This window comes from Alternaria metachromatica, assembly GCF_023757995.1.
Source record: "Alternaria metachromatica strain BMP 0045 chromosome Unknown scaffold_10, whole genome shotgun sequence".
In the NCBI taxonomy this organism is placed as follows: Eukaryota; Fungi; Ascomycota; class Dothideomycetes; order Pleosporales; family Pleosporaceae; genus Alternaria; species Alternaria metachromatica.
The window spans coordinates 227,455-249,485 of NW_026055501.1; the positions used below are offsets into that span (position 1 = coordinate 227,455).

Genomic DNA, 22,031 nt, shown 5'->3' on the forward strand with positions numbered 1-22,031 from the left:
TTTCTCGTGTCGGCGCTGGCTAGCGCTGAGTAGCTGGCGGGGTAGACCGTATTCCTCCTTCGCCCTCACGCACTTTCCAACATCATCACCATGCTGCCTTCGTACTGTGGAATTGGACCTCGTACGACGAGGCATTGGGGCGTCACGATGCGAAGTGGAGCTCGCCACTCGAAATAGACGGCCGATAAGCCTGTGCGCGAGGAGATTGCGATGGGGAGTTTGCGTGATAAGGCGATAGTGGATTGTTCGGGATACTTTGTGCGAGGTTATTCCCGCCTGTGTGTGGAGCGCCTTTATGTGAGGCGCTGGGGGTTGGGTGTTTAGCGACAGGAAGTGCATGCTGGCCGCAGATCCCCCTTTCAAATCACAGCCACTTTGTTTGCAACGGCAACGGCTGCTATCTTGCCGTCACACAATGGATTGTGGCATTCTAATCTCAGCTGAACGGGCGAAGGGCGATACTAGCAAATCCTTCAGTCGAGATGACGCTGCCGTATTCAATTGACAACTCACCCGCGCGCGATGTGACAGTCTGCATGACAGTAGGTATGGCACGCTGGCGGACGCCATGTTGACCGGAGCATTACTAGACATTGCTAAATACCGAGGGCGTTCCTGAGAGCTATATTTGGCTGCACGGCATCTGGAAGCGAAGAGAAAAACACGATGCGCCATCCAATCAAGGCGGCCCTGCATTCCGGCAGCCGGCAGGTCCGCCTCGTGAACGCAGCGTGGGCAGGCCCAGGAGAAGCGACAAGCTCCACAGTAGTTCGTTCACGTCAGCGCGCTGACAATTTCCGCGCAACTCGGGGTCGGCTCAGGCCCAGGAGCCCACGGCAAGCAGCATTATCCTCGTGTGTAGACTGTCAAGCCCGAGGTTGGCCTGACCTGGGCGCCCGGCCAGCGTTTGATGAGCCACGGCCCAAAAGCAGTATAGCCTCCCACTTATCATTTGTTCCCTCTGCTGTAGCTCGCGCACGCTTACTTACTTTCCAATACTACGTTGCAGGCCTAGGCCGAATTCACGCCCACGGTACATGCGTGCTTCGTATTTCCATGACCGATCATCAGGTGTCGCTGGTGAGACGGCTCGTCAAGCGCACTGCGAATGATCTGCAGTACGAGGCGCGCGCGCTGTGGATAGTCGGGCGGTAAGGCGGAAGATGCAGGTCCCAGGTATAAGGATGACTGGCCGTCCTGCATGTCGGGATCTTTTTGTACAGCTCGCTCAACAATCACACCAAGCAACCGCATTCGCTTTTAGGTTGTTGTCCTTCGCTTTCCTGCTACTGTCAATCGGGATCTTAGTACCTTTTTAATACTTATACCTTAATCATGCGTACCTCAATCTTGTCCGCCACCTTGGCTGTTGTAGCCAGCGTTTCTGCGCTTCCATCTCCTCAGGAACTTCCCCTGACCAAGCTCATCAAGGCCCTACCCCTCAACATCTTCGCCGAGACACCAAAGTTCGTTCAGCCCGTTCCTCTCGCGGATGCCAAGCGGATATTCGAGGAGCACAATGCCACACAGCCTGAGGAGCCTGCTGCGCAAAACCAAAACTTCCGCGTCTCTACTCTCGCTGCCGCTGCAACATGCGCCAATCCCCGCGTCCGCGTTGAGTGGGACTCCTACCCTGACAGCAGCAAGCAACAATTCGTGGATGCCATCAAGTGCTTGATGGGCCGCGCTCCCTCAGGCCAGTTCCCCGCGGCCAAGAGCCGGTATGAGGATCTCGTCGCCCTCCACCAGACCCTGACACCCAACGTGCACGGAAACTCCAAATTCTTGCTCTGGCACCGATACTACACCTGGGTCTTCGAGGACATTCTACGCTCAGAATGTGGCTTCAGCCAAACCATGCCCTGGTTCGACGAGACCAAGTACGCCGGTCGCTTCTCGGCATCATCCATCTTCTCAGCCAAGTGGTTCGGAGGCATTGCCCTCGGCGGAAACTGTGTAACCAATGGCGTAAGTACAATCCCATTGTCCGACACGCCTCTTATAACCAAGCAACTAACACTCTGCAGGCATTCGCCAACCTTGCCATCAACATTGGCCCCGGTTCAGGCAACACGCCCCATTGCCTTGCCCGCAACGGCGATGCCGCCAAGACCCAATACTGCAACTCCGACTACGTGAACCAATGCAACGCCTACGGCGACTTCGCCGGCATGGCCCAATGCGCAGAGGGAGGCCCCCACGCCTGGGGCCACAACGGTATCGGCGCTGTCATGCAAGACACGTACGGTTCGCCCGCCGACCCCATCTTCTGGCTCCACCACGCTTTCGTCGACCGCAACTTCCGCATCTGGCAGAACGCCAACGGTGCTCGTGTCAACACCATAAACGGCAACGACGCATCTGGCCGGGCCCTTACCCTCGACACCAACATCAACGTCTACGGTATCCGTCCGGATGTCAAGGTCAGGGATGTCCTCGACACCACTGGAACGACGCTGTGCTACAAGTACAACTACTAGAACTTGTTTGGCTTTTGTGCTTAGCGTTGCTTGGGTGGCAGTGCCCGTTTACGCCTTTTCGTGTTCTTAGCGCTTCTGTAAATATTTTATTAGAATGACATGTGTATCCATGAGAGCGTCCTGTCGATTGTGAGACTACGTGCGACTGGTACGATTGGGACGCATGGCCCCTTCATGTAATAGAAGTGGCTGAAACAGGCGGAATTGTAACAGTACTGACGGCATGTAAGACACCGACCCCATATCCTCATCTTTGCAGGTTCTGACTGTATCTCACATGAAGATTATTGCCAGAAGCTAGTTCTCTTGTAGTACTTCTTACTGTATGGCACCTTAAGAATATACGCGACGTTCTATGCGCGACCCTGACGAACAATGGCGTGCAGATGTTCAGGGGGAGCCTGCTATCAAAGCTCCTTAGGATAAGCTTTTCCGTACTTGATGCATCGCTACGATGATGCGGCTGAGATTGGGGGGAGTTCGCAATTGTCGATCGCAAAGTGAGCGTTGTGAGCCGTCAGCGGGCACTGCCCTCCACTGACGAGATAATTCTCAACATCAGCAGCGAGCTCATCGTCCTTGTCCAGTCGCCATCCAAGCACATCTCCGTTTTCACCAAGCGTTCCCGACACAGTCGCACGTTTTAGCGACAAGCACTCAGCTATCTCTTGCAGTACCCCCGGCCATGCGCAATGCTGAATAGACCTCAATGGCACCTTGGGCTTTTCTTCTGCTGCGTCGTTTGGGCCTGCCTTCCAGGAAATGTCGCGTAGCCTGAGATCCTTCAACGTGGAGCTGTGTCTGCTCAGAAGTGACACCAAAGTCTCCGGCGTAGCACAAAAACCAGACAAAGATAGTTTCCGTAATTTAGGCCATGTAGTCTCAGCAGAAAAAACGTGGCGGATGCTCGCGAGTGGTGCCGTGGTCTCCGCTTGCCCGTTTTCCAGGCCAATTTTGAGACTTTCGAGCTCTGGTAGACACGCAATGAACATCTCCAGGTTTTCCATCAGTAGTTCCAACGTCCATTTAGTACTTTGGAAGCGCCAGTCACCGGAGAATCCAAAGATCGTGATGTCCAGACTTGTTAAGCAGTGCAGTTCACCCGGCTCCCATGAGGTGAAAGCCTGAGGTTGTACTCTGTCCAACTTGAGTTTCTTCAGCGAGGGTTTGCAATACTGCTGTATAGTCCGGAAAGCCTCCACTCCTGGGTAAGCATAGAAAAAGTTGATACCTTCCCCTCTACGCAACACGGGAGGTACGGGCAAAGCGCGGGGTAGCGCATGTGCCACTTTTCTCACACCTCGGTGGGCCTGCGAAAGCTGACCGTTGACCATGTGTATCGAACGTAAGTTCTGAAAGTTGCCAAGCGCCTCAAACTGGCTCATCGTTTGTCTTGCGATTCTCTCGTCCTTGACTTTGTCACCATACGCCTCATACTCTCGTCGGTCCTCCGCAAGCTGAGCATATAAAGGCTTCTCTAGGTCTTGTGAGTCGCTACGGCGATGTCGGGGCAGGAAAAGACCTGCCGTGAAGTCCCAGTACCATTTCCATTCGTGCATGCCATCGACGCGATAAATATGCCATAAATTGTCGTCCCAGAAGATGGTCTTGACACATCTTCGAAGTCGATCATTTGCACTGAGCTTCTGCAAGCGATCGATGCTCGCAGTACTGTAGTGGAAGACGATCGTGTTGAAAAGTTCTTCGGTGCCTATCACGCACAACTCTTTGCTTGCGAGCCGGTAGTGCGGTAAATCGTCACGGTGGACGTATGTTGCGACAAGGCGATGTATCTCTGCGGGAAGGTGCGGCACTTCGTCGGTCATGTTGATACTCTGCGGCAGGAACAGGGCAGTGATGTTTGAGTGCGCGCTATGGGCTAGGTGTTACTGTTGTGCGTGGAGTGGAAAAGATCATTCGGGTGTCACAAGGCAGACGCGGGGCGTAATGGAAAGCTGGGCAATCACGCTAACCACGAAAGCACGTGCGCCAACCCGGACGCGTTCCTTTCCGAAAGCGACTTTCAAGTCTGAGAACGAAGGAGATTCAGGCTGACACTGACATGCAATTTTCCATAACATCACAAAACTTTCGGCGTACCGCATTGATCTATAAGAGAGCGCAGGTCCTGCCTTTGTCCACCGCCAGCCGCGCTAACCTATCTGGGCAAAGAGAGACCCCTTGCTTTCTCTTCCCAACCACCGCCCTTTCGCGCACTCAACCACCCCAATACGCCACGCTGTCGTCAATCATTCACACAATCCATCCTTGCACCAATCCTGGCATCGATGCGAGAATTTGTAGCCATCTTCGGTACAATAAAACGCCGAGTTCCAAGCCCCTGGCCCAGCGTCGCAGAGGTCAGTTGGGAACGGCTGGCGCATGCATCCGTGGCAGCTCAAAGCGTCGTGGGCGTATTCCCCTTGGCAGTAGCTGTGAAGGAGCGTTTGGTAGTCTTGGCCTGTAGGAGATTAGCCTTGCTATTCACCGAGTATTTTGAGGAACGAAGAGGAAATTGCAAAAAGGTGGATTGGGCGAGGTATCGAGAGGGATAACGTACCTTTGCCCCAAACGACTTCGTCAAAGCAATATGTGCGACCGGGTTCGCCGTCGCATTCGACTTGGCCTTGAGCGGGAATAGGACCGGTAAGAGCGCCTTGTCTTTTACTCAGTCCTTGTGGAGGGGCCGCTGCTGCAAAGACGGCGAGAGAGACGATTGCCAGAAGAAGATTCATGGTGGCGGATTGTATATCGATCAAGGGGTGAAAACGATGTATATCAACGAAGAGAGGCTGATAGATGTTGCGACGCAGAATTTAGATGACATGTCACTGGCATAAGTAGGATGCCACTGGGCGTGACGTGGTCACGATAGATGGGCGCCAAAGGCAACAAAGCCATCCGTTAACTATCACAGTATCTCATGTCCGCCTGCTCTAACTCGAAACCGGAATTTGTAGCACGAAGACGTCGACTGAGATGAACTTTGTCACACCTAGACTCGATGACAAGCACGTGCGTAACGCTACGCGCACAGTTGCTATAGCATCATCAGGAAGTCATATCCGTATGATGCCTAGCCGGAGAACCTCGAGTCACAACATCAATCTCCAAAGACGCCGTCTAAAAGACAGAGTAGGGTGATTGTGCCCAGCGAACAATGCTCAAGAGTGTTGCATCCATGGCGAAGCCTAATAGGCAGAACAAGGCAAGAAAGAGCGATACTAAGCCAGAGCACATACACAGTCACATTCCAGCAGGAGATGTCGGGACTCTTCACCCGATCAAGTTCGCAAGGGCTTGAACTGAAAACGCATCATAATTTACACCAACGCCTATTACCCAAACACCATAACGCGATCTACATCACACCCTCAAAATCTTCCAAGCTCGGCTTGCTCTCCTCGACAAGTGCATCCCCACCATCGAAGATCTTCTCTCCCGCCTTACCCTTCATCAAGCACTCCAGCGCCTCACCAACCTCCTTCAACACACCCCTCGCAACGTCCTTCCACTCCTCAAAAGTAACAATCTCAATACCCAACTTCTTTCCTCCGTCCTTGACAAAGGCCTGGCACTTCCACTCCCTCAACGGCTCACCATGCGGATACAGCGTCTCGAACTTCGCTTCAACACCATTGCCGAACGGCAGTTCTTCAACCCAAGCAGGTGCCTGGTGAACCACTGTGTCGAACCAGTTGACCTTCTTCGCATCCCAATCCGTGCAGTTCTCCACGATCTCCGTGAAGCCCATGGACTCGTAGGCTGCGGAGGTAATGTGCTGGTGTTGCACAAAGTTCAACAGGTCGAGGTACGTCCAGCTAGACTTGAACGGTACGCGGAAGGGGATGTACTGCCATGTCGGTCCAAAGATGCGATCAGCGTTCGCCGCGCCGATGTTTCTTCCCGAGACGACCTCACCAAAGACTACGTCTTTGAGACCAAGTCGCTGTGATAGAACGAGCGCCCAAGCTGCCGTTGGCAGCGACCCGATAGTGATGTTTGCCGGGCGTGCGGAGATATCGAACTCCATGTATACATCCGCAGGGCCGCGGTGTGTGAGCGGAATGTCGGGCTTCATGACAGACATCTGGGAGCCGGAGAGGAGGTTCTGCCAGTAAGGGATGGCTTTTGGCATGTTGTCTAGAACCACGTGGTTTACGTGCTTGCTGAATGGTATCGTCTCTGGCACGTCGGTACCTGCGTATAGCGCGGAGAGCTGCTCGTACAGGATGGGAAGACAGATCTCGTCGTATTGCGCGTGGGAGATGCGGAAGACGAGGGTTGAAGCGCCGGTCTTTGCGCTTGTGAAGAGGGTGAAGGACACGAATGACGAGCCATGCGGCTTGGGTGCTTGGATGTCTTGTTTCGTGAATGCTTGGGCGACTGTGTTGATGTCTTCGTTGTCTGGCACTGCGATCTCGGTGTAGGGAACCCGCAGGGATGACAGCACCACGCCAAGTACCTTGCTCTCGTCTTTGACGAAGACAGTACGCAGGACTTCGTTGCGTGCCACGAGCTCTTGGCAAGCTTGCTCGAGCTTCTGACGATCGACTGGTATGACGAACTTGATGAGTTCGTAACGCAGTGAGTAGCGTGGCAGGTCGACGGTACCCTCGACAGCGAGCTGTTGGAGCGGTCTTGCAGGGTATATGTCCGCAATCTGCCATGTCTGATCTTGCAGGTATGCACCGATGCGGTCGGCACTGTATAGCGACGCTTCCTTACCGAGCGCGGCGAAAGGCGCATCGATGTTCACGTTAGTCTGCGATACATTTGCTTCCTCCGCGGACGAAGCAAGCTCGGAGAGAGATTGGCTTTGGAAGACTTGCGCGACAGTGATGTTGAGACCTTGAGCGCGTGCATCAGATACGAGACGCATGGCACCGATGGAGTCGCCTCCAAGCTCGAAGAAGCTGTCGCTGCCGTTGATCTCGCTCTTGGGCATACCAAGAATGCGGCTGAGGATATCCAACAGCTTATCTTCTTTCTCGTTGCTGGTCGAAGCCGCCAACTCGGACAGCGACTGGCTCTGGAAGACTTGAGCCACGGTCAGATTCAAGCCTTGTGCGCGCGCATCGGACACGAGGCGCATTGCACCGATGGAGTCACCACCCAGTTCAAAGAAGCTGTCGCTGGGCTTGATCTCCGTCTCCGGCATACCGAGGATGCGACTGAGAATACTGCACAGCTTCTGCTCGTTTGGCGACGACGCCTTTGACTTGGCATCTTGAGTCGGGCTGTCGATTGGCGAGGTGCCTACACCACTGTCGCTCATGACATCTCGCGGTCTCATCGCCTCTGCATCTCGAGCTTCGGCAGGATCGAGAACAGCCACATCGCCCAGCTTACTCTCGGGATTACCTAAGAACGCCGTGATGATGCGATTGAACACGACAAGTACCCTCTCCATAGCGTCCTTGCTAATGCACTTCGAATCGAAGCTGGCCATGACCAAGAAGCCGTTCTCGTCCAATGTGCACACGAGCATGAGTGCGTATGTGTTGAACTTGAGTGCTTCACGTGCAGCTTCCGCGTCATCAGCAGGAAGGAACGTGTTGGCAGGGGCAGTCTCCATGTCCACAGGAACACCGTCATCGTCCTCTCTGGGATGTAAAACAAGACCTGTGCGCAGATCGCATGCTACACGCGCGTCCTTGCTTAGTCGCCGGATGTTCTGCAGTCCCAAGTGTTCATGCGGGATTTGCTGCACGGTCTGCGCGTGGACGGCTTGTAGGTACTCAGCGATGGGTCGGTCGAGATTCAGTCGGACGCGAATGGGAACGGTTGTGATCATGGGTCCTTCGATTTCCACAATCGCGTGTACCGGCGCAGAACGACCTGTCAACGTCTCTCCGAACACGACATCGGGGTGGCCCATGTACAATGACGACGTCAGTGCCCAAGCTCCGCGGATGATGGTTGCCAGAGTGAGCTTGTTGTGCGCTGAAGTTGGAACGGTAACGTAGTGTTCGAGCAACGAGTCAGCTTGAGTGACATATCCCTTCTGTGGTAAAGGAGGGAACTGATGCGGGTTGACGCCGTTCAATCGCTCTTTCCAGTAGTCTCGGGCTACAGCTGGGTCAAGGCTGGTGAGGTGCTTGATGAAATGCTTGAAAGATACAGGTCTTTCGGTTGTAAGGCCGTTGAAAGCGCGGTTGATGCGATCAAACACGAGAGGCATCGACCATCCATCGTAAACAGCGTGATGCATCGTGATGACGAAGTGAGTCTTGTCGCTACCGGCTTCTTGAGCCAGACCGTAGCGGAATAGTGCAGTGCCCAGATCCATAGCTTCTTCGCGGTCGCGTCGAAGATACTCTGCTGGATCATGACCATGCTCGCGCAGTAGTTTGCCGTCCTTCAGGACGACCTGGTAAAGACCACGGCCAGAGACGTTGACGATTCTTGTGCGCAAGATGGGTGAGCCCTGAACTGCGACATCGAAGGCTTTCTTCAAGCGCTGAGCGGTCGCTGATGGCAATGTCGCAACTCGCTGAGCGACATAGGCATCCTGGAACTTGGCCGAAAGGGCCATGAGACCTTCTTGAAGCGGCGTGCAGGGAAGAACGTCCTCGACTTCGTCAACTTCAACACCACACAGCTTGGCAGTTTCGGCTTGTGCGGATTTCGCTTCCCAATCCTTTCCAACCAGCGAGAAAGCAGGTACGTCGTTCGTTGCTTCTTCCGACAACGGTGTTGCCTTGGCAGCCATGGCCGACAGGGTGGGATTCAGCATGATGTCTGGAACGTGTAGCAACAACCCAGCTTCTCTCGCAAGAGGAACCAGCCTCATCGCTCGGAGGGAGTCTCCGCCCATACTAAAGAAGTTGTCGTTGGCACTGAAGTCCGCTTCTCCTCCCAGAAGCTTCGCCCACAAGGAACGAAGCTCGAGCTCCGTCTCAGTAGTAGGCTCTTGCTTCTCAGAGATCACTGAGTTGAAGCGCCTGAGATCTTGGCGTGTGACGGAGGTACCGATCTCGCGAAGTCGCTTCCGGTCTGTCTTGCACGACACTAGTAGTGGCATCTTCCAAAGCGGGATGTAAGCGCTTGGCACCATGTAGCCGGGAAGGTCGATGGCGAGTTGCTTGGTCATGGCTTTGAGAGCGGACTGGAACTTGGTGGTGAAGCTTCCAAACACATTTCCATCCAGATGTCGCATGCCGTTCTTCTTCTGCTCGACGAGGAAAGCGACAAGCGTCTGTTCGCCACCTCCACTAGGCTTGATGACTTCAACAGCGAGTTGAGTGTCTGCGGGGAGATGCTTCTGCATGTTGAACTCAATCTCAGCTAGCTCAATGCGCTGGCCTCGAAGCTTGACTTGCTGATCTTGTCGTCCGACGAAGATGGGTTCACCGTTACCGTCAGGGTCGAAACGTACGAGATCTCCAGTCTTGTAGATGCGCCCATGTCGACCTGGATAGCTCTTGCTACCTTTGAGCAGGAACTCTGGGTCTTCGATGAACACTTCCTTCGTCTTTGACGGGTTGTTGAGATACCCGTCACCGACGATGGGGCCTTCGATGAGCAGTTCACCGACTGCACCCACTGGTACGAGCTTGTTGTGGTCTTCAGGCTCGGTAAGCCAAATAGCACATCCCTTGCGCTTGCCCATAGTGATGTATGGCTTAGCAGCCACGTTGTCGTTGATGGTCGCACCAACCGTGGCTTCCGATGGTCCATAAGCATTGACGACCCTGGTCCTTTGACCCCACGACATCGCATCGCTAGTCGATACTCCTTCGCCACCTAGCGCGATGGAATCCAAGTGATCGAGGATGTCTACGTCCAGCGTTCGAGCGACCGAAGGAGTCATGCCGGCGAATGTCACGTGCATGTCGCGCATGGCACCGCTCATGTCGTTCATCCGACGTTCGTCGGAAGGTGTGCAAAGCGTAGCACCGTGAGCGAGTGTACATAGCATAGAGTCGATGCAAACATCGAAGGCATAACTCGCGAAGTCCAACACGCGAGAATGCGATCGATAGCCCACAGCATCAGCGCGCGGTATCGCACCAGACGTGTACTGACTGTGCGTAATGATGCATCCCTTCGGAAGACCCGTACTTCCACTAGTAAATTGGATGTACAACGGCTGGTCAGGTGATACTGGTGCGAGAGTGGTCTTGGGTTGCTGCGCAGCAGCTGGAGAGTACACCTTGTCGAACTTGGACGCGGAGATGGGGATGATAGTCGCCGATGGGGCGACACGCGCAGCTAGTGTAGACTGAGCTTTCGATGAGATGAAGAGCTTTGCACTGACTTGCTGCACTACTGCTCGTAGGCGGCCTTCTGGTTGTGCTGGGTCAAGGAGCGCGAAGCATGCGCCGGCCTTCATGACAGCCAACACTGCAACCGAAGTCCATCGCGACTTCTCAAAAAGTACTGGGATGATCTGACGCGGCGAATCATCCAGCAGTTGCAGAGTCTGCGCCAAATCGGTAGAATAATCTTCGACTTGACGATATGTCAAAGTGCCGTCCCAGGCCTCGATGGCGATCTTCTCCGGATTGAGCGCAGCCTGCTCGGAAACCTTCTCATGCATGCAGAACCTCAACTCTGGCTGCAAGGGATAGTTCCAACTCCAGAGCTCATCGAGTTCTTCTTCGGTAACAGGCATGAAGGAAGAGAGGGTGTGGTCAGGGTTGCTGAATAGGGTATCAAGAATGGAAGCAAAGAAATGAAGTTGCGAAACGGCTTGGTGGCGAGACATGGTCGTCGTCTGCCATCTTGAAGTGGCATGGAGAGAGCCCCCCTCCCTTCTGAATGATACCTCAAAAGTCCACTGGGTCATGTCAGTCGTGTTAGGGAAATGCTTGGGCTGGTTAATACCTCATGTAATGATCCATCGTTGAGGAAAAGAGTAGCGTTGTGCGCATCATAGTCCTTTGATCGCACATTGCTGATCTGTGACTTCAAACTCCCGGCTGTTTGGTGGCTGCCGAAGTTGATGTCGGTTGTGTTGATGGTTTGCGAAGCCTGATCACGGCCATCGACCGCGCCCCAAGTGAATTGATGGAAGACATCTCTCTGGTATCGGTGTATGAGTACCGACCATGCAGCCAGAACAGTATCCACAACGGCATCTGAGGCGAGGCTGCTGGGTATTAATGCCCGAATCTCGTTGGCTTTCGAGCTGTGGCCGTTCGTATGCAGAACGTCATGGTCGCCATTCTGGGTTGCGGCCTGCTTGTGCGTCTTCGAGGCGCCATTGCTTTGCACCTTCTTCGCAACATGCTCCTCTGGAGCACCACTGAAGTTTGATACATGCTCGCCGTTGCGAAGATGCATCTTGTCGCCGCTCAAACTGCTATGGGGTCTCTTCATGGCGAGGTCGGTATATATTTTTGGAGAAGATGTGGAGCTGAGGAAGACGTGTATGTTTCCGAGTCCGATGAAGACCCCGGATACTTCTGTAGCAATAGCCAAGCAGTGTAAAGCCGCGAGTCCACCAAGTTCACCCACGATCTTCCGTCTCTCTCACAGACTAAACTCTCCACACATCGCGCCAGGATGAATCTCCGGCACGAGCACACCAGACCGCTTCAAGTGACCCATCATCCTCGGTCGGACAGCCGTCGGCGTCATAGTTTTCTCTTACGACGCGAAAACAGGGTCCACTATATCGCGCCATTGTGTCTCTCTCGATGCAGGCTGTATTGCGCATCGCCTAACGTAAAACACGGAGGCGATGTCACCAATGTGGGATCAGGCGCAGTACCACGATTTAGCCGTAAAGAAAAGCCTCTCCGCCCCTGCACACCCATCCCCACACTTAGCGGATCAGATAATTCTAGCGTGAAAGGCGGCGTCATGAGGCTTCATCTGATAAATTTGATGATGTGGTATCGATGCAAGCGCGGAATTGCCCGATGGAGTAGGAGTCATGCAGGGTTACGTCTTTGGCGCTGCAGATCTTTTTCATCTGATAACGGCCGATGTTCGGAGAACTGCTCGCGTCCAATTACAGCATCAATGCCCGTTGCTTGCATCGATCGACAGCGTCCACCGGCTTTAAGTGTCGTGCATCATTCGTTAGGGATGTTGCTGGTTCAATGAGAAGGACCGGCCTGCAGTATGCACGCTGTACATACGGGATACGGTCATCCCACGCGTGAACGACACGGCAAATTCTCTTGTACGCGCTGATCGCGGCAAGATGTGGATATGCGCATGGCCATGGTATTTCTCGGATTTGGCGCTCTAGGCGTCATCCGGTTGTACGACGACACATCCCTCGCCGTGGCCGGGAAGTTTCACTAAGGACGGATCAGATAACTTTAATCGGCACATGCGAGGGGGAGCCACAGGCAGAACGGCCGGTACGCCTCAATGGAGAAGGTCTGGTTGTCGTCGGTGGCGTGAGGGTTTTTCGTGTCGTAATGTGGGTCTCGCATTCTAGTTTTGCGCCCTGTAATTTAGCGTTGTGAGGCAGGCGGTAGTGCTTCAGTGACAGCCGAGGAATTGGCACAGCTATGGTGCCCGTCCTCCAACTGCTTGGTATCAAAGTATGTTGTATGCGTGACTGACGATCTCTGAACCGCAAGGCTGGGCATCGAGAGTGGATCGTTGAATCCGGGTGGTTAATGGGCGATAATGCTACCAAGTTCACGTCTTTGGGTCGAACAGTTCGCTGCAGCTGTCAAACGTTACCAAAACCTTCTGTTTCTAAGTTTACATCTTGACTGGCAGACGGTCTAGATCCTTCCCCGCTGCTCGATCATCCAAACGACACTACACTAAGTCGACGAATCGTTCAATATGGGTTTCGTAGTCCTCCCCGCTCTGGTGCCAGACATTAGCGCGGTGTACGATGTGCACTTTGCAGCCTTCAAGGACAGCCCGATCACGCGCGCGCTGTTTCCTTCGGCTACCGAGAGAGATTTGACAGACTCAACTTCCGAGTTTCGGTAAGTGCCGGTCATTGAATCGCGTTGACTATTGGACGTGTGGACTGACTAGGAGAAGACAGGCTCACACCGGCCATGTCTCGGAGTACTGGAAGACAAGTGCAACGCAATACACCCTGAAATGTGTCGACACCGACACTAACAAGATCGTTGGGATGGCGCTTTTCGATGTCTATATCACGCCTAGTGATTGGAAGAGAGGCGAGATTGGATGGCTGGAGGGCAAGGAACGTGAACGCGCCGAGGCACTTGTGAAGCCGCTTTGGGACGCGAGAGAGAAGCTGTGGCTCAATGAGAGATACGTCTACTGCCACGTCATGGCCGTGCACCCGGACTATCAACGGCGGGGCATTGGCGAGTTGCTGTTCAAGTATGAGATGGACATTTGCCGGCAGACTGGGCTGCCCATGTACATAGAGAGCTCAAAGCAGGGCATCAAGCTTTACGAAAAGATGGGAAGCAGGAGATTGAAAGAAAAGCTGGTGCACAAGTCGGAAGACATTACTCCGGAGAAGACCAACGGCGCGAGGGAGGACCAAGAGCTTCCATTGTTCGTCTGGCTGCCGGAAGGCGCAGAAAAGAGACTACCAAAGTCTGTGGAGCTGGCGTGAAACTGCCATGGTGGAATGCGATATAAAGATACATATTACGAACAAATCTACCCAAGCATCTGATGGAGAGCGTTGACGCGGTAACTCTCACTGCGTTGCACCAGTTCTTCGTGACGTCCTTGGTCCACAACTTTACCCGCCTCAACCAAGAAGATCACATCGGCTCTGGCGATCGTCCTCAGTCGATGCGCAATCGCGATGACGGTCACACCGTGACCCTTGACAGCCCGCTCGAGGCCTTGCTCCAAGGCCTTCTCACTCTCCGCATCCAATGCGCTCGTACTCTCGTCCAGCAGCAGCAACTTCGGCTTACGCACAAGAGCTCGAGCAATGGACAAACGTTGACGCTGGCCGCCAGATAGCTGGTTGCCCTTGGAGCCACACTCGGTATCATAGCCTTGGGGAAGATCCATGATGGTGTCGTGTATGTTCGCCAGCTCGCAGGCTTCTTGAATCTCTTCGTCGGATGGGGTGTGCCCAGGTCTCGCTCCTAATCCAATGTTGAACTTGATGCTTCCTTGGAAGAGAATGTTCTCTTGAGGTACATAGGCAATGTCATCGCGGAAGGACGCGCCGTGATGTCGAGAGATATCGAGGCCGTTGATGGAGATGCTACCGGAGGAGGGAGAGTAGAATCGTTCAAGAAGGGCCAGAACAGTGCTTTTACCTGCACCAGATGGTCCGACCAAAGCGCAGAATTGACCGGGCTGGATGGTCAAAGAAAGAGATGTCAAGACCGGCACACCAGGACGTGCTGGATACGAAAAGCCCACGTCTCGGAAGACAACCCTAGCACCACCTTGTGTGGTAGCTGGTATTGGAGATTCAGCCAGTGCCTCGATGTCGTCCTGGTTCTTCTCCGAGAGACTGGGGTCATCACGGCGACCCGCATCAGGCGTATCCTTGCCCAATTCGATTAGTCCACAAATGCGCGACATGGCACTCTTGGCCTTGGAGATCTCAGGTGCAAGCGTGAACAGCTGACCCCATAGCTGTGCGGAGACAAGCATGGCGATCAGGATGACGAAGAACTCAGTTTGGGTGTACCTGCCTTCGATGATGTTCTTGGTGCCCCACCAGTAGGCGAAAGCGTAAATGAATGTACCACAAGAGTTGGCGACGGCCAACCAGACGTTGGTCTTGAAGCTCTGCTTCACCATCTCCTTGCGTGGAGCCTTCAGCGATCGCCTGTAAGTTGAAATGATCTCCTCTTCGATAGAAAGTGCATGCACAGTCTTGATGTTAGAGACGGCTTCGATGGTAACACCGATAGAAGAGCTGAAAGCTCCAGCGTGCTTTGCGGCGAATTTGCCAATAGCACGCAACTGCATGAAACCGGCGCCCAAGAGAAGTGGTACGACGACGAGGCAGACAATTGCGATTCTCCATGCGAGGATGTGGGAGAGGATGATGGCGGCTATAAAGTTGACAACGACGGAGAAGAGTGTGCCAATGATGGAGCCGCTGAAGCCCGCTAACGATTGGCCATCCTTTGTGATGAATTCGAGGAGCACAGTCGGGCTTCTTGATTCAGACTCATGCCATTGTAGCGGCTGTTGGAGTAGCGTGTGTAGAGACAGGTTGCGGACTTTGTAGATCAATCGTTCCGACAAGAGACCAAAGGACGCCCAACTGGTGAAGTTGGCCAGGAAGGCAACACAGGCAAGCATGAACCACATTCCAGAGAGCAGTTCACCTCTAGAACGAACGTACTCGGGCGTGTTGCATGGAGACATGGTGCCCATGATGTTACCGAATAGAAGACCCGATCCGCAGTACTGGCCACCCACTACCAGTGCTGCCAAGAAAGCCAGCATCACGAGAAGCAGGTACGGTCGCGTCAAGGGAAGCATCGTCTTTCTGATAGAGCCCGCAATGACGACACCCTTGGTGTGCTCGACAGCTTCCGCAGCCTTGGTGTCATCCGCCGGTACAGCATCAGGCTCCTGCGCACTCAGAGCCAACTTCTCATTGGTGATAGAATCGGCATCGCGGGAGTCCAGACTGGTTCTTGAGCTGGTCGCACCGTCGTCAGATTTGACGCTTTGGAGGTGAACCATGTCTGCGTATGACCCTTCCAAGTCCATGAGTTGATCGTGGGTTCCTTGTTCGATGATGTCACCCTTCTTCATGACGATGATCTTCGCTGCAGCTCTGATCGTGGACAATCGATGAGCGATCGAGATCACTGTCCGGCCGCGGGAAGCCCGTTCAATAGCAGCTTGGATGCGCTGCTCACTAGCTGAATCTAGAGCAGCGGTGGCTTCGTCGAGGATCAAGATACGAGGGTCGCGGACCAGAGCTCGGGCGAGAGCAATACGCTGCTTCTGTCCACCACTGACGAGACTGCCACTCGAGCCAACCGAGGTCGCGAACCCGAACTCCAGGCGATCGATAAAGATAGCAACATCGGCGAGGTCTGCAGCATTCTTCACAAGTTGAACGATCTCCACAACTTCAGGACCAGCCTTCTCGGCGACTTGAGCAAGATCCTGGCCGCCCCTGACGTCTTCCGCAACCTGAGCGAGGATTCCGCTCAGCAGCGTTTTCTCGAGATGGGCATGAGGCGGGCTGTTGACGAGACCGAGAGCAATGTTTTCCAAGATGGAGCGATCAAGAAGTGAAGGTTCTTGCTGGACGAGACTGATGAAACCTCGGAGAGACTTGATGTTGATGTCTTTGACATTGCGGCCGTCCAGAACTACATCGCCAGATTCGGGGTCATAGAACCGGCTGATAAGACTAGCGACTGTGGACTTGCCGCTTCCGGAAAGACCCACGATAGCAGTCAGTTTACCTGAGTTAGATGGTCAGTCTACGTACTTCCATTCCGTGCCATGTAGGTGACGTACCAGCTTCGCATGTTAAAGAAATACCGTTCAGCACGGGATGATCAGGCCTTGAACTATACGTGAACGCGACGTTGCGGAACTCAACAGTCCCATCAACATGAGTAGGCTTCTCCGCGGATGACGAGGTGTTGTCGATGGTGGGTTGAGTCTCGATATCCTTGCGCAAGCGCTCGAAAGCTGATATCGCCCCGCCAAACAACGGCAACATCGGAGCGATCTGACTGAGAACGATAGCACCTAGTATCGGAAGTTAGCATCGGAAGAACTAAACGATCGGTAAGATACTGACCATCGAGCAGAATGAATGTGACGGTGTAGATCTCTCCGATAGTCGCACTGCCTTTGCCCTCGAGAGAGTCTGCGATTCTGCGACTACCCTGCCAGTAACCTAAGGCGCTGGCCGAGAAAGCGATGAAGTAGAGCAGACCAGCCTGGACCGCAGCGGTCGTGGCCTTCTTGACACCTGCTTCACGAGCATCGCTCAAATGGCCCTCGAACTTTGCCTCGAGCCTGGCATTTGCACCCAGCGCATGCACGAGGCCTACATGACTGAGAGCTTCGGACGCGATGGCGCTAGCGGACCCAAAGCAATCCCCCACCTTGGCAGCATACTTGCCAAAAAAGTGACCGCCAACCACGGCCATGAGCAAGAATGCAGGGATTAGAGAGACGAGCATGCCAGCGATCTCGGCATTCTTGATGAAGCCAACGATGTAGGCCGTGACACAAAAGGAGAGGCAAGTCAGAGCTACGCCAACCTTTTCGCCAGTACCACTCTCGATTGACTGGATGTCGCCGTTGAGTCGAGAAGACACTTCTCCGGCCTGTAGGTTGTCAAAGAAGGCCATGTCCTGTCGCAGCAGATTTCGGAGGTAACGGTCTCGGATGCGTTGAGCTAGGCGCTGTGATGCCAAGTTCCAGCATACAAGGTGCGTGTAGATGCAAGTGAAAGTGCCACAAGCGATGTAGACGAGCAACAGGATCTTGGGCGTGATGTTGGCTTCTTCAGACCCGTTAGAGCTACCTTCGCGGTTGTTGCATGTCGCAACATTGATCTCATCGACCAATTGACCGAAGACGATTCCGATGAGTGGGAATGGCACGCCTGCTGCAATGGCAGCTATAGCGCCCACGAAGACCAGTATCTTGTCGAGCCATGTCGGGTCTGCGTAGAAGAGGAGGTGTAGGAAACCAAAGAAACGCCTGATAGAGGCCCCAGAGGGCTTACTGAACGGCATTGAGCCTGCGAGACGTGGTTAGGAGCTCAAGAAGGAGTATCTCGCGCCGTATGCAGTGGTGAAGCTGCGCGAAGACGCCTGCATGAGGTTCACCCCCCGGGCGCTATGGCCGCGCCAGGAGGCGATGGCCAAGATCGACATGGTGCAGCAGCAGGGTCAACTGCTAGCACAGCGTGAAGAGGCATAGCGTCACGTGAAGAAGGATGCGTGGTGGAAAGTAGTGTGGGCCGGTGTGGTTCGTGTGTGGAGGCTTCAGGACGTGTCACCGAGTCACTTGCATTGGGTCTGTGCTCAAGTTGCATCAGATTAGATAAAATTTTGCACCATCTAGCGCCTAAACCTTGGAACCCAGAACCCACAGCTGCGCACCATCATCCCGCTCTATATCCTAGCCTGGACCTGTAGTCCGGCGCCATCCCGTACTTCAGATGACCCTGTCGCTGCCTTGCCAACGATCTCGCCGGCCATCAAGGCAATGTCCTTGGCCAATGCACGTCCGCCCTCTGACTTCGAGGACACCAGCCACAGCCGGCAGCCCTCCGCGACGGCGCCACGCTTGAACTGCACTTCCTCCAGGCTCTCTCCCTTTGGCCGGCAGCCCAGGATGAGCGAATCAATGCCCTGGAACAATGCTGTGTTCGAAAGCGGACTTGCTGCCGTATCCCTGATGATGAAGTCGGAATGTGAGCACGCGGCAGCAGCGTCCTTCCCAATGATGACGCGCAGTCTGAACTCGCCCTTGGACTGGACTAGCTTCTCGTACGCGCGCATGTAAATCGTCTGGATGAGCTCCGATGCTTCTGTGACGGAAGCTGGCTGCGCGTTAGTTGGTTTGGCCCAGATCGAGCAAAGTTGGGGTTGCGAGGGCTTCGTGTCGTCGAGAACCGTCAAAGGGGCCAGCGATTCGTCCTCTGTCACGACGGTAATGTTTCCTAGACGCGAGCACGTCAGGAGGTCGTCCAGCACCTCGGCAGTCTTTTCGCCTGAGCCAACAAGAGACACGTTGAGTCGTGGCTCATTGGCGCCTCGCAGTTCGTTACGCCTGCTGGGGTACTCGTTCATGGAGATAATCCGCTGCCCGGATAGGAAGTCGACAGTCGGTAATGGCTGCGCAGCTGGACTGCTCGCTCTTGTTGGGGAGGGTGCGACAAGACTCCTCGCCCGCACCACGTATGTCTTGCCTGCGCTGTCCTTGACGGCCACCTTCCAGCTTTGCACAGCATCTGCCTCAACCTCTGGCGCTACACCAACGACTTCGCTGCCATAGCGAACTTCGTCTTTGAAGTGCTCGGCGGACCACCTCATGTAGTCTTCGAATTCTTCTCGTAAAGGGTTGAGACGATCCGAGTTTGAGAACTCGATGAGACGTTTACGAGCGAGCAGATAGTTGACATAGCTGAAAGCAGTCCTTGGGTTGCGCAGGGTCGCCAGGTCGTACATGAAGGGGCTCTCCATTCGCGTTCTCGAGATGTTGGATGTCGATCCCCATGAGAAGGATTTCTTCTGCTCGACGAAAAGCATTTTGGACGGCGTCTTAGATTCGCGATTGGCGATGGCTGTGGCGAGTTGAGCAGCGCCAAAGCCGACACAGACAAGGTCGTAGTATGGCGATGAATCCGCCATGGGTGCGGCAGTCGCTGCGTCGCTTGCTCTCCTCTCAGTCGAAGTCATCTTGGAAGATAGTTTGGTCGATTTGGAGCAAGTATCGATTGTCGCTTTCTTGATTTGTACAGCAAGAAGTGTTTCAGCGCTAAGAGATATAGTACTACAGCGACATAACACGATTGCACAGCTCAGGCACAATTTGCAGACCCTGCGCACTGGCCATCATCAGGTATATCGATGCCCACGCTCGAAACAACGATGTCACCAATGGTTAGCGTCGCCGGTACTAAATGCGCGATGCATTTTCGTCCACTGACGCCGACCTGCATGGGTTTGTGGAAGCTAGACTCCGGCCCACATGGGGTGGATCAGCCACCAAATCGGAGCTTTCCTCACGCCACCTCTTGACCACAACCCTGTGACCTGTTTTCCTTGCCGGAGAATGGGTAACAAATCCACCTAAGCCTGCGTAATGCAGTGGCCTAAGCTATACCGGATATTGGGAACGACCTCGGTTAAACATTCACGCATCGTATTCTCGAGCATCTTGAGAGACTTCAAGCATCCGGGTTATAGCTTCTCGTCCATTGCTGTCGCATGCTCGACTGTATTTTCAGTTTCTTCTTCTTCATTCTCAGTCATTGTTCATCGCCATGGCGCAGCAAGCTAAGCCGGATACCGCGCAGGAACCGCTCGTTCTCAAGCTTCCTCACCCATACCTTACGGCATATACTGTCGCGAACGTGGCACCTAAAGGCCAGTCTGCCAGCTATCAAGTTCAGCTCTCGTCACAGAGCGATACCGGCAAAGGGATCGCTCCACCCGCAACTCTACATAACGAGACTGTGACGTTCAGCGACGTTGGGACTTTGAGCCAAGATGCTGTACCGCCGATGGGAGATAACAGTTCTTGGGCGCGCACTCGAAGATCTCCATATGTGACAGTTACGTGGACCCAAGATCGTCCATCTGTCCCGCAGCTCTGGCTCATCGCCTACGCGTTGGTCTCGCTGCATCCCCTAGTTGAGAACTTCCGCGTGCTATTGTCAGGGAAGGACTCTCAAGCACTAGCCCAAGAGCTATACGCCACTGGTCTCTTTCATTCGCATCCCAAGGCTTCCAACGCATCGGCGCCTCATGATGGCCATCTCCTCTTCCGAGGAACGTTCTGGCAGGGCGCGGCATCTCCATTCGGTGCTCGTCCAGTCTGGGCACCACACCTCGACGCCGCAGGAAAGCCGATCGATAGGCGATATCCTCCTTTTCCGTTTCAAAATGCGCCATCAACACAGTTCCCCGCTCTCCCCCGGCACACGCAGCATCCAGTTCGTGAGCCAAAACCCGAGCCGGGCTCGATCATCTATAGCCGATGGGTTCCACATCTCAAGGAGCACTTCACGATGGTGGCTCTCGACTACACCAATGACGAGCATCTCCGCCTATTCAACAAGTGGCAAAACGACCCACGTGTCGCTGCGGGATGGAACGAAACCGGTACCCTGGATCAACACCGCGAATATCTCCGAAAGCTGCATGAGGACCCCCACGTACTCACCATGTTCGCGGCTTTCGACGACATACTATTTGCGTACTTTGAAGTTTATTGGGCGATGGTAAGTCAAGATCATCTCCGATCTCGTACAACCTATGGACTAACACATGTCACAGGAAGATCACATGGGTGCTCACTACCAGTCTTCGCCTTACGACCGTGGCAGGCACTCACTCGTCGGCGACGTGCGGTTCCGAGGGCCATATCGCGTGTCTGCGTGGTGGTCTGGTCTAATGCACTACATGTTCCTCGATGAGCCGCGCACCTGGAACCTGGTCGGTGAACCCGCAGCAACGAGTAGCACGGTGCTAGCATATGACTTCGCCCACGGCTTCCACGTTGAGAAGCTTATGGACCTTCCTCACAAGCGCAGTGCGCTGATGATGGTCAACCGGGAGAAGTTCTTCACGCTGAGTCCATTTACTTGGGACGGCGAGAAGAAGGTTCGCCCAAGCCTGGATGCAGGCGCGAAAGCGAAACTGTGATTTGGCATTATGCGCTCCTTTCTCGATACCATGTAGCGATACCGATTTCCATTGATGTAAATATCACATGTCCATCTTCCAACTCAATGCGTGAGCCATTTCCCTTTCCGATCACGTCGGAACTAGCTTCCGACCCCAAATACCGCAACCCGGGTTTCGCCTGGAGACGGCCGCAGCATTGTGATGTGCATTAGACAGCTTCCGCATCGCTTTTCACAAGCAAAACTTACACCGTTGTACGACATTACATTCATCCGGCCGTTCGTATATCCCACACTAACCGACGACACGCACGTCA

At 54.2% G+C, this 22,031-nt stretch overlaps 7 protein-coding genes across 7 annotated transcripts; 3 read left to right on the forward strand and 4 right to left on the reverse strand.

Annotated features, from left to right (window-relative positions):
- Window positions 1–1,335: 1,335 nt before the first annotated feature.
- J4E83_005207 (uncharacterized protein) lies at window positions 1,336–2,480 on the forward strand (the record flags this gene model as incomplete). Its single annotated transcript, XM_049332127.1, has 2 exons — window positions 1,336–1,968; window positions 2,028–2,480. 2 exons carry the CDS (start codon window positions 1,336–1,338, stop codon window positions 2,478–2,480), a joined length of 1,086 nt encoding a protein of 361 aa, XP_049188578.1.
- A 449-nt stretch (window positions 2,481–2,929) lies between these two features.
- Window positions 2,930–5,215, reverse strand: J4E83_005208 (uncharacterized protein; the record flags this gene model as incomplete). The annotated part of the gene is made up of 2 exons (XM_049332128.1): window positions 2,930–4,359; window positions 5,041–5,215. The coding sequence occupies 2 exons, from the start codon at window positions 5,213–5,215 to the stop codon at window positions 2,930–2,932; spliced, it is 1,605 nt and encodes a 534-aa protein (XP_049188579.1).
- A 626-nt stretch (window positions 5,216–5,841) lies between these two features.
- On the reverse strand, window positions 5,842–11,807 carry NPS6 (NRPS; the record flags this gene model as incomplete). Its single annotated transcript, XM_049332129.1, has 2 exons — window positions 5,842–11,265; window positions 11,313–11,807. 2 exons carry the CDS (start codon window positions 11,805–11,807, stop codon window positions 5,842–5,844), a joined length of 5,919 nt encoding a protein of 1,972 aa, XP_049188580.1.
- A 1,434-nt stretch (window positions 11,808–13,241) lies between these two features.
- On the forward strand, window positions 13,242–14,001 carry J4E83_005210 (uncharacterized protein; the record flags this gene model as incomplete). Its single annotated transcript, XM_049332130.1, has 2 exons — window positions 13,242–13,390; window positions 13,449–14,001. 2 exons carry the CDS (start codon window positions 13,242–13,244, stop codon window positions 13,999–14,001), a joined length of 702 nt encoding a protein of 233 aa, XP_049188581.1.
- Window positions 14,002–14,048: 47 nt separating this feature from the next.
- On the reverse strand, window positions 14,049–18,091 carry J4E83_005211 (uncharacterized protein; the record flags this gene model as incomplete). Its single annotated transcript, XM_049332131.1, has 3 exons — window positions 14,049–16,798; window positions 16,854–17,090; window positions 17,143–18,091. 3 exons carry the CDS (start codon window positions 18,089–18,091, stop codon window positions 14,049–14,051), a joined length of 3,936 nt encoding a protein of 1,311 aa, XP_049188582.1.
- A 381-nt stretch (window positions 18,092–18,472) lies between these two features.
- J4E83_005212 (uncharacterized protein) lies at window positions 18,473–19,762 on the reverse strand (the record flags this gene model as incomplete). The annotated part of the gene is made up of 1 exon (XM_049332132.1): window positions 18,473–19,762. One exon carries the CDS (start codon window positions 19,760–19,762, stop codon window positions 18,473–18,475), a length of 1,290 nt encoding a protein of 429 aa, XP_049188583.1.
- A 1,334-nt stretch (window positions 19,763–21,096) lies between these two features.
- On the forward strand, window positions 21,097–21,733 carry J4E83_005213 (uncharacterized protein; the record flags this gene model as incomplete). The annotated part of the gene is made up of 2 exons (XM_049332133.1): window positions 21,097–21,309; window positions 21,365–21,733. 2 exons carry the CDS (start codon window positions 21,097–21,099, stop codon window positions 21,731–21,733), a joined length of 582 nt encoding a protein of 193 aa, XP_049188584.1.
- Window positions 21,734–22,031: the final 298 nt, after the last annotated feature.